This window comes from Pithys albifrons, chromosome 9 (assembly GCF_047495875.1).
Source record: "Pithys albifrons albifrons isolate INPA30051 chromosome 9, PitAlb_v1, whole genome shotgun sequence".
Taxonomy (NCBI): domain Eukaryota; kingdom Metazoa; phylum Chordata; class Aves; order Passeriformes; family Thamnophilidae; genus Pithys; species Pithys albifrons.
In genome coordinates, this window is record NC_092466.1 from 6,431,353 (window position 1) to 6,447,633 (window position 16,281).

Genomic DNA, 16,281 nt, shown 5'->3' on the forward strand with positions numbered 1-16,281 from the left:
CTCTGTAAACAACACACAATAACTGTAATTAATACCAGTCCTTTAAAGTGTTCCTAAAGTCTACTGAAATCTAAACCAGAATTGTATGGCTTGTAGCAACAACTGCACCCTAAACAACATTAAAAATGACAATAGAAAATGAAATTTCTCCATCAGAAGTCAAAAAGTTATAATTCACCAATCTGCTGCATGGGATAGCAGCACCTTTGCCCTTATTATTTGTAGAGCTTTTTTGGGAGGATCTCAGGACTTTACTCTTTAGCTAAGCTTTGCAAGTTCAACAGCCCAGGAGTTATATAAACATTATCTTACAATTTGAACTATTTTCCCAGCAAAAGGAGCACTCCAGGGGAGGACTATTTGAATGATCTCTTTTACAAAATGAGTGCTGCTTTACTCGTACTTCCACAGCTCCAGAGCGACCGAAGGTGAAGCCCACCCAAGCCGTGCCCAGCTTCGCTCGCAGGCAGCTCCAGCACTTTGGAGAACAGCGGAAAAGAGGCTGCAGGTTGTACCGCACCTAAAAGCGCCCAGTCTAGTAAGTGTTTTCAGCGAAGACAGTCTGAGCAAGGGCTTGGAAAAATGCCTTATTTTACGCAGTAAGCAAGTAAATAAATACAAACATAAAATATGAGTTGGAACAGACAGAAAGCGACCGCTTCTTGGCAGCGATGCCGCATCCCTAAGACGTGTTGCTTATGCGTGGCGCTCCCCCTCCAGCTGGAGGGATGCTCCGGGCGGACGGGGGTTCCGCGGGGAGCTGAGGCGAGCCCCGAGCCCCCGGCCCCGCCGTGCCGGTGCGGGGGGATATCCGTCTGTGCGGGGAGAGGAAACCGCGTCCGCTCCCGAATTGGGGGCCAAAGAGCCCGGTGTGCGCGATTCGCCGGTTACCGGGGAGCGGCTTTGCGGTGCTCGGGGGCAGGACGGGGGTGCTCACGGAGCCCGCAGCCGGCAGCCGAGCGTGTTTTCAGGGCGCCCCGAGCCGAGCGGCGGCGGTCCTGCGCCGGCGGCCCCGGCATCGCCCGGAGCATCCCATCCCATCCTATCCCATCCCATCCCATCCCGCTGTCCGAGCGCGGTGGCGGCCGCGGGGGACAACCCCCGCCCGGCCACCCCCGGCTCTCCGGGGCACCCGCTGAGACCCCAGCCCCTCTGCCCGGCTCCGGCTGGGGACAAACACGCTCTCAACAATGGGCATGTTTGCAGCAACATGATCTCACCTAATAACGCCGAATAAGGCAATGACTGTACGGGGAAGCGATACGATCCTGCCGGTCTCACCACACGGCGCGGAAAGCTATTTGCAGATTTGCTAAGCCCTTTTGAATGAATGCATCTGCAGCTGACCTTTAACAATAGACGCTGAAATAGCACAATCTGTGGGACCAGATTTGAGTGGGGGGGGACGGGAAGGGGGAAGGAAGAGATGGGTGAATATTGTAATCTTTGCAATCTCATTCACTTCCTTTCCCAAACCCTCGCGCACAGGGAAAAAGCGGTATTTTCCTTTTCACTGTGACTCTGTCTCAAACAAGCCGTTTCTAACATCGGCACAGCCACATGGCACCCCGAAAGTCGCCACCGGCGGGACCGACACGCATCCCCGCTGGTGCCCACCCGCTTCCCGTGGGCATCGCTCCGCGGAGAGGCGACTGCGACAAGGATGCTCAAGCCCCCTCTCCCCTCCCGCCGCTCTCTCACCTTCCCTGGCTTTCAGCAAAACGGTGTTGGCAACGATGTTTTCCAGCTCCATTGACGAGCTCGGGCAGCGCAGGCAGCGGCACTGCAGCAGGACGTCACTCCGAGGTGCGGAGTCTCCGGGCGCCCACCCGCCTCCTGCCCCTAGCGCGTTATCCCCCCGCGCATCATCCCCGCCTGCCTCCCCGCTCCCCCGGGCGGAGGCGGCGCTCCCCGCACCGCCCGCTCCGCCGCGCCCCGCTACTCCATCCTCCGCCCCGCCGGCTCCCCCGGTGGTTTGAGGGCTCGGGCGCTCCTGCCTCCCTCCCCCGGGGGTGTGGCAGCGCGGAGCGGCCCCGCAGCCCCGCGCAGGCGCCAGCCCCGCCGCCGGCTCCGTGGGGCCGGGCACGCCGGGACCTGTAGTCCTGGGGCGGTCCCGCCGCACCTGGCACCGGCTCCGCACCCGCGCAGCGTCCCCGGGGATGAGGAGGGGGAGAGCAGTTGCAGGGGCTCGGACAGGGGCCGGTCAGTGCGGCCTGGGCCGGCGGGAGTGGGTGTTCGGCTCTGGAGAAGAGCGGAGCGATGCGGGGAGCGATGCGAGGAGCGATGCGCGGGGCGATGCGGGGAGCGATGCGCGGGGCTCCCCGCGGCCCCGGTCCCGCCGCAGCCCTGGAGCCAGACGCCCCCCGGCGGTGGCGGTCTCGGGGCTCCCCTGCCCTGCTCTGCCCTGCCCGAGGGCTCTGGGGCTCCCCAGCCCCCGGGTCTTCGTTCTCGTCACCGCCCCGCAGGTGCTTGTTCCCATGGGAAGGGGTCTCCCACACCGCACACTTCTTCCTCCCCTCGCCTTTCTCCTTGGGCCGGGGCACAGGCTTCTCGGCTTTCTCAAATGCATCTCAAATGCTCCCCACGGAAGTACCCCAGGGAATCCCATCTCTTCTGCCCACCATTGTTTTCAACCTCGCAAACAGCTGCGTGAGACATCAGCCACTTGTGGAAAGTTTGTGAATTTTAACGCTGGATTACGACATAAATTCTCTTCTGTCTCTATAGGACAGATGCTCGTGTCAGCACGATTCTGGTTTTCCTAGCAACAGGGTAGATCGATTGAGCAGGTCAAGGAAAGAAAGAGGATTAAAACGACCCATTACTCCCACTGACATGCTTCCCCCATCTGTATTTGCATTGATTAAACCCACATGAAGCAAATCAAATTAACATGCACCTTCTTGCAAGTGGAGCATAGACACTACTTTTTTCTTCTTTTATTTTTTTTATTGTACCAATATATTTCCATGGCCAGGCAGAAAGGACTTGCAATAACATAACTTGCCGATTGCCTAGAACACACTTCCTGAACAGAGGAAATACATGAGAAATGCATTTCCTGAATAAAACCTTGAGCATTAGGGTAAAAGAGCTACAATAAATGCCTTTTGTACCCAATTAAGTCTCAAAGGTTTGAACTTTGAAAGTTATTGTGCATAGCATGTGGCACTGCTATGCACAGTCTTCCACATCTCTCTCCTATTGCTTCCGAAAGTGTTCAGCCTCCGGAGAGGTGCCATGTTATGGTTACTTTGTAATGCCAAGTTCTATACAGCAGCAGTTGTGTCTGTAAGTACCGGAAGATTTTTCTCTGATTAAATAATTCTTGAGGGGAGAAATTGCTTCCTGGAAACCAGAGCCTTAGCACAGAGATGAGGCTCCTAAGGAGCATCTGCCCTGCTCGTGTCTGAACAATTCTGAGCAAGCACTGGTACTAGCTTTTAAGTAGAGAAAATTATGCTCAGGTTGTAAGTGCATTCAGCATCCCTGCCCAGCCTCCCACTAATGGTCATCACAAGGACAACACCAGCAACAACACATGGCTGGTGTTGGAAGACACAGTTATAACTTTTATTATATAGAATGTTTTTAATGCTACAAGCAACTATTTTTCCAAAGGAATAATGAAGGCATGTGTCTAACTGCCCATTTTGTGAGCACCACTCACTGCAGCAGCAAGCTCAACTTCTGCTGACAGCAATGGGATATCACTGTGTCTGCCACATCTCACAATGAGCCTGCTTAGTAGGGAGGAATTTATCTTCCTGGGAGACTCCACAGGAAACACTGACTGTGTTTTAGTGAGTAACTTTTACAGAGGTGCCCAAATGAAGAAGGCAGATCTAGAAGGTCTCAGGTTTGAGTTGCACTTGGAATTCAGCATGTGCACCCAACAGCTCTGCTGCTCCTCTCTTATCTAATATCTCTAGGTAGCTCTGGACACATGGAGTCATCCAGAGTGTTGCTCCATGGGACAAAAGTATGACTCCAGCATGCTCATATTGTCCTGTATACTTTCAAATATTTACCTCTGAAAGAGTAAATACATTTATCAAAAGAGTTACGACAGATCTATATGGAGTTCAAAAATCCCATGGAGCTACCTAGAGTTCATGAACAGCACAGCTCCAAAGCTCTCCATCATCCTGGCAACCAAAGGCACAGTTACACAGTCCCAGCAGAAACAGGGGCAGCAACTGAGCTGTGTGTGTGCTGCTGCCAGAGGGGTTATTTCAGCTGAGCTGAGTGACTGTGCATTGAAATGGACTAGCAGTAGTCACATAACTTATCTGTGGCTGGTGCAGGGAGGGGAAAGCTGAGCTCTGCTACTGGACTGCTGAGGTTCTGCAATAATATGTTACACTAAGAGCACTGATTCTGACTCTGTGTTTACTGGTAAGAATAATGGGGAGGGTTTTCTTCATTGTTTTCATGTTACTTAACAAAATAAAACTTGTTTCTAATAAATCTGAGTCAATGTGGTACATTAGAAAATGGAGGGAGGTGTGTTTGCTGGCACTCACTAGCATTGCTTTGAAAAACAAAATAAAGACGATCACTCCTTACTGCATCTCTTTTCTACTGCAGTTTTTTCTAAACCTGACTATACCACTGATCACGGTCTGCTTCCAGCACAGCCCTGAAATGGATGGCTCCTTTCATGAATGTGGCTCTCTGTATGTTGCCAGAGCAAGTGCCACTGCACAGACTCACCTAAAAGTCCATCAGTTTGTCTTTGCCAAACCCACTGCAGCTTTTGGAGTCTTTCCTCATGACTTTTTCATAGGTGTTAGTATCTTTATTTTTGTGTCACCTGGAACATCTGGTTCACAAAACTGACAAAAGAAAATAGGAAGAGGTAGATTTATTTATATCCATTTTCACTTGTGACAACACAGTCCTTTAATTTCAAGGTGTGTTCACACCTGATTTAATGGAACTGTCAGGTTCTCTGTGAGTGAGGAAGAAGGAAACAGGAGACCTGTAAATCTGTTTCACTGCTTATCTTATTCTATTCACTGTTGTAAACTGGTGCTGAAATGCATGGACTCAAAGACAGGGTGGCAGGGAAGGAACACAGGTCCCTTTTGCTGGCCTAAAGATCCCAATTCAGTGCTCGCTGGGAGAAAAGGGAAAATTTAGTCTGAATCATATGCAGAAGCAGCCAATTTTAGAAGAGGAAAAAAAGACAGACTAGCAAAAAATCCCAGTTAAATTCTGAAAAATGAGCTTTCTAAGGTTCTTAATGTGTCTGGTTGTTCTGGTTTTAAATCTCCATCTGAAGTCATTCAGGAAAGGCTCAGAAAAACACCTAAAAGTGCTGAACATCAGGATAATGCAGGGCTGGCAGCCATCTTTCCTTTATGGGAAAAGAGAGGTTTGTAAATGAAACGCCAACACTGTGCGAGACCCAAATGCATCAGTGTAATAGGGAGAGGGAAGCAGCAAGGCAGTGTGATATTCTGAGCCACTCTAAGGATGAGTCATCAGCAGGGTGGGCTCGCTCAGCTCCAGACAGAAACACAGCGGCAACACACCCAGTTTTATCCTGCCTCCAGAGAAAACCCCCTTGGCCTCAGCACAGCCTGCTTGAAATGCCAGGATAAGACCCCTGGTGAACCTGATGTCAGAAAGGCTTTTGTCATACTTATCAATTGGAAACATACCCCAACAGCAGCTATCTCCTAAGTTCATGTTGGAACACTCAGTTAATGCAGTAAAGCCCGTTCATGTTTAGCTCTAAGATGGATTGTGTTTGGAATCGCTTCTGAAACTTATTGTACAAACAGGCAAATTCTTTCTTCTGCTGAGCTTCGGCATCAGCAGGTGGGAGCACACAGGCCTGTGAGAGCATCTGCAGGCAGCTGGAATATTTTCCAGTGCCTCTGTGTGCAAGGACAGAGGCTGCCATCTACCAACAACCACGGGGTGATGCATCATGTTGTCTAAGCCAAACTTTTTGCTTTGGTTTAGATAAAAATGTTTATGCCTCTGTTGTTTCTTTCCATTTCCAAACTTCTTTTTCATTTATCTGTTCCCTCAAGGTAGAGGACAAATGATTGTTACAGCATTTGAACACATGGAATAAAATAACCTTCTAGAAGATAAGCCAAATTTATTTTTTAAACAAGCAGACATATGCATCCCATATTCTGCACAGACTCTGACATTCGGTGACCCACGGCAGCAGATCTCATTTAGGATTTGCTTATCCCTTTCATCAAGTTTAGAGAGAAGCAGCTACTTTCCTCTTAATATTTTGTTGTGTTAATGATGGTCTTTCAAAGAGCTCTTTAAAATCTGCCTCTCACAAAACAATAATGGTAACAATAAGAGAGCATTATCTAGTACTTTGTACCAACAGATCTTGAAGTTTTTCATGAGAAAGATATAGTTAATTACTCTCAGAGAGGAAAAGAGGCACAAAATGGGAGCAAGCAGATAAGTATCCTAACAAAAAATAACATTTACATCTGCAATTATCTGCTCAAGTGCCTTATCAACTGCTCTGCGCCTTGTATGTCAACTTCTCCCTAAAGCCTGCTGAATTCCCCAGAGAGTCTTTCCCCCATTTAAGATTGTCTTCATTTGAATCAGGCTTAAAGACAGCAAAGGAGACAATCAACAAGATTTGGAAAAAGATGTGCATATGGTATCACTTGGTAGATTTATTTTGAAATTTGGATGTCAAGAAAAACCACATATAGCAGTTGCTGTAGCCCGTGCCAGAGCCAGACCTAAAGAAAGAATATCAACTTTTACCAGGTGTGCTTTGAGAGTGACAAGGTCCATCTTCAGATTGTAGAGATGCTCAGCAAAAAGCAAAACGGAAAATCCCCCCTGTTAAATGGCAGTAGTTCAAACTTTTGCACAGAGGCCTGAGAGGCTGAATAAGTTGCCTTCATAACAAAGCATGAGCAATATTTCCCCACTTGCAAGCCAAGTGTTTAAACAAAGAGTTTTAAACAAATATAACTTTCCGGGGAGGGGGGAAGGACATCGGTTTAGAATACATTAACTTAGAGGTTGTGAATAGTCATCTGTGGATGAGACAGCCATCCTCAGGAAATCCGAGCAATAACCCTTTTCTTGCTGCCACAATGCAGCTCCCACAGCTGAGAGAAAGCAACCACTGTGGCCTGGCCATGCCTGGGCACACAATTTGCTGCCCAACCCCAGAGGACTTATCTGTGTGAGCACATCTCTCCATGTGAGGGATGTGCCAGTTTGCAGATGTGAACACAGACAGACCACCCTGCACTGCTGTTTAAGGAAACAGCCCAGGTAATGGCTGATGGTTCTGCTGCTCTCCACCTACAGCCACTGCTCCACAGGTGTCCCAGCTCAGCTTTGCTGCTCACTACTCCACTTGCAGCCCTCAGCAGTGGCACAAAGACCTCCCACACCTCTACCGTGGTCATGACTCTCCACAATTGCTCCTTCCTTCTCCAAATCCCAGGCTGCAGACTGTGGCACAGCTCACCCACAGTCTGACATACTTTCTAACATACAAATAGCTTACTTGCTTCTACTTCTAGGTTTCAAGGTGTTTTTAAGCAAGAGTGCCTTTAAATTTTAGGTAACATACATGCAATTAAACTAAGAAGCTCAGCCAGCCAACACTCCTGGTTCAGACAGTGACTTTCCCAGCAGAGTCCCAATCCACCTGGCACTTTCCAGCAGCCCTGGTTCATTAGCAAGAGTCAAAACTGAACTTTCCTCTCACAGACCTTCAGGTGTCCCTTAATGAAGCACTAATGAGAGGCAAGGGTACATAAGCTTTCTTAACTCAGAACCTGGTAGTTCACTGACCCCATGCTGTGCTTGTGCAATGGTCAAATACACAACTCAGAGCTCCTCGGCAGGTGTTGAGCCTGAAGGGAACAGCCTCTAAATCAAAAGCAACAGTGATGTCTGTTTGAATTCAAGGAAATCAGTGGATGCAGGAAGCACTTATACTATTATGCAGGTGGAGTCCATACTGGGGTATCCATATCCTGTAGTGTCCACTTTTTTTTCCCTCTCATCTCACTCTGGCTATAAGTAGGGAAATTGGGTTCAACTCAATTTGACTATTTAGAGGAAGGCACAAACAGAAAGAAGCTAAGAAAAGGAAAATGGACTTTTAGAAAGTGATTTTCAGTATTCTGGGCTGTGCACATTGCTTGTGCTGCTCCAAAGCACATGGCCTGGAACAGGGAAGGCAGTTGGCACTTCTTCATGCAGGTGATCTTTGTTGCTGCTCCCATCAGGTATTCAACAAAAACTGCCTAAGAAAACCTTGGTACTGCTCAGCTGACTCTGTTCAAGGACCTCCTTTAGTTTGAGTTGTGGGGGCCTGGGTTTCAACAGCAGAGTCTCCAAAAACCCCAGCTGCAAGGAAATGAAGTCTTACATATATCAGATGTGGTCCCTTTCACAAGCCATACACCTTCCCTCCACTGCTGTCTCTGGCAGGAGATGGGAGGCCTGCAGTGGGGATTTGTGACTCTCTTACCACTTATAGTGGTAACATGAACTGCTCTTCCTAGGGATGGACTGATGTGGTTCCTCAGGGATGGTCCATGTAGCCAACAGAACTGAGACAATCCTCCAGTTAAACACAGGGCTGCTGATCAGCAGCAGAAAGTGCCTGTGAGGGAAATGAGACAGTGACTTGGGTTTGCATGAGCTCATAGCCAAGAGAAGATGAGCAGGCACACAATTGACATGCTGTAATTGTTTAATTATGATTAAACAATTAGGGGCTATGAAGATGGTGAAGGGTCTTGAGGAGTGGCTGAGGTCACTTGGTCTGTTCATCCTGGATAAGAGGAGATTGAGGGGAGACCTCATCACAGTCTACAACTTCCTCATGAGGGGAAGAAGAGAGGCAGACACTGCTTTCTTCTCTCTGGTCACCAGAGGCAGGATCTGAGGGAATGGCATGAGGCTGTGTCAGGGGAGGTTTAGGTTGGGTATCAGGAAAAGGCTTTTCACCCAGAGGGTTGTTGAGCACTGGAACAGACTCCCCAGGGAAGTGGTCACAGCACCAAGTCTGTCTGAGTAAAAAGACCATTTGGACAATGCTCTCTGGCACGTCGTGGGATCATTGGAGGGTCCTGTACAGAGCCAGGAGTTGGACTTTGATGAGCCTAGTGGGTCCTTTCCAACTCAGAATATTCTGTGATTCTGTATAACTCGAGTGAGTTCAATAAAGTCTGAGCCAACCATACTTGCAAGGTCTGTGTCTGGAAGGCTCCTGAGCACAAGCTGCCTGTACCAGCGTCACAGCAAACACCCCCTGAGCAGAACGAGGGCTCAGCCCAGGCACAGCCCAGGGATGCTCTGCACGGGTGAGGCACAGCCCAAGTCCTGTGCCCAGCTCTGGGCCCCCAGTTCAGGAGGGACATCGAGGGGCTGGAGCGAGTCCAGAGAAGGGCAGTGAGGCTGGAGAAGGGTCTGGAGCACCAGTGCTGTGGGGAGCGGCTGCGGGAGCTGGGGGTGCTCAGCCTGGACAGGAGGAGGCGCAGGGGGACCCGGCCACTCCCAACAACAGAACAGGAGTGTCAGGACAGGAGGGTGTACCAGGGGCGGAGATCAGGCTTTGCTCCCAGGCAAACCAGCCGTAAGCTGTGCCAGGGGAGGTTTAGGTTGGACATCAGGAAGAATTTCTTCACATAAAGCGTGATTAGACATTGGAATGGGCTGCCCAGGGCGGCGTTGGAAGCTGCACTTAGACTTGACTGCCTCGGGGCCCTTTCTTGTCTGATCGCTACTGCCGATCTGGGCTCTCCCCGCACCGGGGCGTGTCCCTCTCTGTGTGCCGGTGCCGCCCCTCACTGTGTGCCTTGTCCTTCGCTGTGTGCCTTGTCCTTCGCTGTGTGGCCTCCCCCTTCCTTCGCTCCGTGCCCGCCCCTTGCTGCCTGCCCGCCCCTCGACCCTCGCTGCCCGCCCCTCGCTGCCCGCCCCTCGCTGCCCGCCCCTCGCTGCCCGCCCCTCGCTGCCCGCCCCTCGCTGCCATGGCCGCCGCTGTGCTGGGAAGGTTCCTTCGGGCCGCGGTGAGTGACGGCCCTGCGGCGGGCGCTGCTCGGCCCGGCTCGGCTCTGACCGCCCTGTCCCCCGCAGGTTCCCGTGGCCGCCGCCGCCGGGAGGAGGAGGGTGCCGGCGCTACCCCTGCCCTGCGCCCGCCGCCCGCTCAGCGCCGGTAAGTGCGGGCCGGGCCCCCTCCCCGCGCCCCGCGGCCCCGGCCCGGCCCGGTCCCAGCGCTCTCTACTTCCCCGCAGGCCCCGCGCGGTTCGCACCGGCCGTGACACAGCACGCCCCGGCCTTCAAGGGCACAGCCGTCGTCAACGGGGAGTTCAAGGAGCTGAGCCTGGATGACTTCAAGGGGAAATACCTCGTTCTCTTCTTCTATCCCCTGGACTTGTGAGTGCGGGTTCCTCCCCTGCCCGATGGGCCTCCTGCCCTGCTGAAGGTCAGCACAGGCGCTGCAGGCCCTTGGTGGTTTTGCCCGATCTGGGCCAGCCTTGCACGGCAGATGTGGCTGTTTCTGCAGCGTGGGGGACAAGGCTGGGGGCAAATGGCCATTGTGTGTTGAAGCAGCGGTGGGTGTGGTGGCTGGAGAGCATCCTCTGCCTGCAGGGAGGTGGATGTGGTTCCCCTTACGGTCGTATCCAGGGATGAGGGCATTGCTTTGCAGTTTGGGGCTGACTTGGATTCTCCTTCAATTAACAGCAGGGCCTCAGAACTGCAGCCACATGGCTACAGGGCAAAACGTGACCGGATGGCGTTGAGTCTGTCAGAAGGCTTGAATCGCCAGGAGCATCCTGGTGTGTGTAGGCACATGGAGCAGGGTTTAACCTGCAGCCCTTTCTGCTGTAGTTTCCAAAATCTCTCAGTGTGGAGAGTGCCTAGGGAGACAGTTTCTCCATCTTTGCAAAGGATCTGTGTAGAACTGAGCGTTGCCAACTGGCATGCCAGCCGCGTGGCTCTGAGTCTTACTTTGAAACTGAAACTAATCTTGAACAGGAAACATGATTAAAATTATCAGGCTAAAGAAAACACTGCTGCATTAGTGCCTTCTCTAAAAAATTCTCTGAAAAGATTGCAAAATCATTACAGCCTGGTCCCTCTTCCCACCCAGCACGTTTGTCTGCCCCACGGAAATCGTGGCTTTCAGCAACAAAGCAAATGAATTTCGTGATGTGAACTGTGAAGTGGTGGCAGTTTCGGTGGATTCCCATTTTTGTCATCTGGCCTGGATAAATACACCACGAAAGGTATGAATCAAGCATCTGTTGGTTTGGTTTCTTTTTATAAGAGCTCCAGAGAAGAAGAGGTGAATTAATAATTTTGCCAACACTGATTTTTAATAGACTGCCTAAAGTGGTATGTGATTAACTTCTACATTTAATGACATAATTCTGACATGAATCTTTGTTGTTTTTTTTCTTAATTACATGTTTTGCTCTGTTGATGGTCTTGTCAATTATATTGTATTCTTGTACTTTATCTCAAAAGACAAATGCTCAGTGTACATGTCTCAACCCTATGATGTCTGTTACAGCTGATAGTGCACAGAAACTTATCACAGAAAATGCACAGCAGCTGACTAGTTGTTATTGTTATCTGTACCTAACAGTGGTGGCTTCAGAATGGGAACAGAAGAACCACCAGTTTATTGGAATACTTGTATTATTAACCCTCACTTGCTGAAAGGGTTGCCCTCGTGCAGTGGAAATGGAGGGGTTTGGCGTTTTACTGGAGAGAAGCCTCTTTCAGATGTATATAAAATACATCCTCCTGATCACATAAAGGACCTCTCTAGTTTAGTGAGTTGTAGAGAATCACAAGTGTCACAGGAAGGTGCCAATGTGCCATCAGCCACAACCCATGTGGGCAGCAGTGCTCACAGACTGGGTGCCTTCAGGCACCACTGCAACATGCAGGGGAGTGAGGAGAGTTTGCTGGATTTAATACAACTTGGCTGAGCCTGTCAGGAGTGTTTATTTTCTGCATGCTTTGTTCAAAGCTCTAAAACGTGGTTGTGGACTGACTTCACAGCTTTATTGGAAAGCTGCTCAGTGTGTGCTGGTTGTGCTGCTCGGTGCGTGTGTAGCAAAACACCCTGCACAGGGTGGAAAGAATTCCATGGTGGTGCTGACAGGAAGCTGACACCTGGAGAAACTATGGCCTTGATTTCTCTGACATCTGTGCTCAAAGCTCTGCCTGTGAGAGCTCTGTTGCAGACAAATGTTTGCAGGATCAGGGTCTGAGTGACTGAGATTACACAGTGATTCACTGGTGGTGCCAGGAATAGCAAAGCTAACAAACTCCAGCCTTGTTTCAAGGTTAGAGAGCTTATGTCTCTTGCAGTGCCAGTACGTAGCAAAACTGAAATCTTGTTTGACTCTCCAAATAGTATTTAAATTGATTTGTGTGAGGCAAAGAAAAAAATCCTTGCACTGAATAGAGCAGCAGAACTCTGACATGCCAAGTATGTGTGTTTAGAATCATAAAATTGTTAAGGTTGGAGCAGATCTCTAGGATCATAAAGTCCAGCCATCAACCTCACACCACCACCATGTTCACCACTAACCATATCCTCAAGTGCCACATCCCCATGGTTTTTGAACACTTACAGAGATGGTAACTCCACCACTGCCCTGGGCAGTCTGTTCCAATGCTAGGGAACCCTATCTGTGAAGAAATTTTTCCTAATATCCAATCTGAATCTCCCCTAGTGCAGCTTGAGGCCATTTCCTCCTGTCCTGTCACTTGTTAGCTGGGAGAAGAAACCCCCCCCTCACTACAATCTCCTTTCAGGTAGTTGTAGAGAGTGGTAAGTTCCCTCCTGAACCTCCTTTTGTCCAGGCTGAACAACCCCAGCTCACTCAGCCACTCCTCATAAGACCTGTGCCCCAAAGATTTGAGTTTCCAAGTGTGTTTGTTTTACACTATGCAGGTTTGTTTACCCTTCCCTCCCCACCTTGTTCATCTTAGTTAATTCTGAACACTTAAATATGCCATTGAAATCTTTGTATTCAAAAGCTCATGAATAGGGTACAATGGAAATGTTTCTGAAAATTTATGACTGTTGCCACTGGTTGCCTTTTACCACCAAAACACACAATTCTAAAATGCTCAGTTCAAAAGAAGTTTTCATGTTGCAAAGGAACCAAATGTTGCTGACTACTTGAAAACAAACAAAACAAACCCAAACAACAAAACAAGAGCCTGGTTCCTTTCATGGAGCAAATGGCATGATTGTGTTTTGACTGAGTACACCCTAAAGAGTATCCCATGAGTTCTGTAACCAAATGGAATCTTACTCTCCTCCAGAGCGGCGGTTTGGGCAAAATGAATATTCCAGTTCTGTCAGACCTCACCAAACAAATCTCCCGTGATTATGGAGTGCTGTTAGAAGGACCTGGCATAGCACTAAGGTAAGGCAATGATTCCCAGTAACTCTCTTATGGCACAGACCAACCTAAACATTCCCATCCTGTGGGGGAAACAGCACAAGGATCAGATGAAGATTGTGAGATGTCACTTCCGCTGGAGAGCTGCTGGATCCCACCCTGGGAAAAGGGCACATGGCCATTATGGCCATGAAGCTGAGCATGGTACCAGCCTCCCTGACAAGGCATGCAGGGGAAAAACACTTCTGCTCTGAGAGAAGGAGAGAACTCCATGTCTCTTAGGAAAAGTAGCACAGAAGAGCAGTTTCTTAAATTCTTTTCAGTAGTAGTCCCTGAGAAACAATGGATTGGGTAGGAGTCTTCTGGAGACTTTCAGTTCCTGATTCCATCTTCGGATCAGGAACCTCTGACATTTGTTTGCTGACAGATTTAGTTAATTAGTGTGGTAAGATTGGGACTTTGGTTTTCTCAAATGTTTATGCAAAGGGATTTAATTTAGCAGCTTAATGCATAAGCAGCTCTTCATTCAATACCTTCAGATTTGATAAAAAAGGCATGGGAAGGATGCCAACTTTCAATTTTGAAGCACAGGTGAAGTTACAAGTTCTGCCTTTTGCTGTGCATCTGTCTGGACTGATCAGTCTTCACGCATATGTTGTAATTTCACAGCACCATAGCAGTTAACTGGTTCCTGGCTTTTGATCCCTTCAGTAACAAACAAGATACCAAATGTTGTATTGCTGCTCCTAACTGATACCTAGGAATAAATGTATCTAGGAATAGCTACCTTGCTGAAATAGTCCATCCAGTTTCTTGTATTTGGGCCTGGAATGTGATTGACATTCCCTGAATTCCTGCTCAATTACAGAGGTCTCTTCATCATTGATCCAAACGGGATCATCAAGCACCTGAGTGTCAACGACCTGCCCGTGGGTCGCAGCGTGGAGGAGACGCTGCGGCTGGTGAAAGCATTCCAGTTCGTGGAGACACACGGAGAGGTTTGCCCGGCAAACTGGACTCCAGACTCCCCAACAGTAAGTGCCTGCCAAATACCACTGCTCTAAATATAGACCCTGACCTATTTCTGTGTGTCTGAAAGGCTGGGAACCACTTGAGGTGCTTCAATGACTCTGTGTGTGTTCCCTGAACACGAGGCTTTTGTCGCTTGGACCAATTCAGTCCATTTGTAGGATACTAAATGTGGGATTTCCATGAGGAAAGTCACTGGTTTCCTTTCAGAAGACAAAAATTGTATTTAAAACCCTAAATTTGACTTGCACTCTCGACTAACTGACATCAGATATTTTACTTATTTAATGCCTTGTAATTCAACAGGAAAAATGTTTCATATACTTAAAATTTTCAAGCAGGAGCTTGTACATCATTTAGGCTTTCATCTTTCAACCAAATGCAGAAACAGCCTATTGTATTTATAAATATGCATGGATTTTCTTGGATAAAATATCAAATCTGTAATTTTTTTCTCTCATCTCTAGCAAATAATAACTACATTTTCTTTTCTTGACAGATCAAACCAAGCCCAGAAGGTTCTAAAGAGTATTTTGAGAAAGTGCATTCATAAGCACTCAAATACGTGGACAAAACTCTTAGTTACCATAAACTGAAGACATTAGGAAAGCAGCTGTGATTGTAAAAATTAAAAATAAAAGTTCTTATTTTCTCATGTTTATGAAGAAATTAAATGCTGAAATATCTACTGACTCGCTTGTCTTGCTTTAAAAAGAAGGATAAAAACCAAGGCTCCCCCTGTCTCTGCCTTTTGCAACTTCAGTCTCATGAATTTCTGTGACCACTAATCATCTTCCTGAATGTGGTGAGTGCACAAAATACAACTGCCTTCCACTGGCTTTCTTCTTTTCTTAGCTAGTTTTGGACCATAAAGTGTCCTGCATTTGCTTTTCTCACACAACATTAAATTCTGTAATGAGTTTGAAACAAGGCAGACAAGACAGAAGATAAAATTTTGCTACACAGTTTGCTCTTAATGAATTTTACAGTGAAAGAGATGAATGTAACAAGTAAAAATAATAAATTGTCATTTTTGTGTGTAAGCACATTAAAACATGAATGTAAATATGTGCTATTTTAATCCTGCATATAGTAAAAAAGATGCAGTGCAGCTACACAGGAGCATTAGCAAGCATGAAGAACTTTAATTTTCTTTGGGAGATGGGTAAGAATTTGAACCTCCCACGGTGTACTTATTGGAGCTTAATGACAAGTCTTCTGTCATTTCAATTTCCTTGACTCTTGTACTGCTTGGAACTGATGTAGCCCATCTCAGAGCTATAATAAAATAATCATAACACTGCCTAGCAGCGGGTGTGTTGCTTTGCTTTTCTTTCCCTTTTTCCCCAGTGTCCTGTTTCTCTGTTTTGAAGAAGCTGAATGTGTTGCATTGCCTCAGAAACTTCTGTCCCTGTGCTCACAGCCAGCAGCTCAGGCTGCAGACAGTGAGCAGGTGCTGCTGAAGGGCTGGACAAATCAGTGATACTCAACGGGTTCCCTGTTTTCATCTTCTACCCTTTGAAGCAAAGCGCAAGGGAACCCTTGGCCAAGTGGCTGTTGTGTCCTGACTCAGCTTTAAAATGGGTATCAACACTGTGATGTGACAAAATTATATCAGAAAATATCAGACAAAATATCAGAAAAAAATTCTTTAATCAGGCATTGGAATGGCCTGCCCAGAGAGGTGGTGGATTCTCCCACCCTGGAGGTTTTTAAACTGAGATTGGCCGTGGCACTGAGTGCCATGATCTGGTAAAGAGACTGGAGTTGGCCCAAGGGTTGGACTTGATGATCTTGGAGGTCTTTTCCAACCCAATCAATTCTGTGATTCTAGGAAAGGATGAAA

At 48.2% G+C, this 16,281-nt stretch overlaps 2 protein-coding genes across 2 annotated transcripts in view; one reads left to right on the forward strand and one right to left on the reverse strand.

The window, feature by feature from the left end:
• The window catches only part of GRK5 (G protein-coupled receptor kinase 5), a 162,428-nt gene extending 160,558 nt beyond the window's left edge, over positions 1 to 1,870 (reverse strand). Inside the window, exon 1 of the mRNA XM_071563031.1 lies at positions 1,702 to 1,870. Within this exon, the coding sequence (XP_071419132.1) occupies positions 1,702 to 1,753 (52 nt within the window). The 5' untranslated portion in view covers positions 1,754 to 1,870. The remainder of the gene's footprint in view (positions 1 to 1,701) is intronic.
• Positions 1,871 to 9,782: 7,912 nt separating this feature from the next.
• On the forward strand, positions 9,783 to 15,745 carry PRDX3 (peroxiredoxin 3). Its single transcript, XM_071564011.1, has 7 exons — positions 9,783 to 10,043; positions 10,111 to 10,189; positions 10,269 to 10,410; positions 11,129 to 11,264; positions 13,327 to 13,430; positions 14,275 to 14,440; positions 14,935 to 15,745. The coding sequence occupies exons 1-7, from the start codon at positions 10,005 to 10,007 to the stop codon at positions 14,986 to 14,988; spliced, it is 720 nt and encodes a 239-aa protein (XP_071420112.1). The 5' UTR covers positions 9,783 to 10,004; the 3' UTR covers positions 14,989 to 15,745.
• Positions 15,746 to 16,281: the final 536 nt, after the last annotated feature.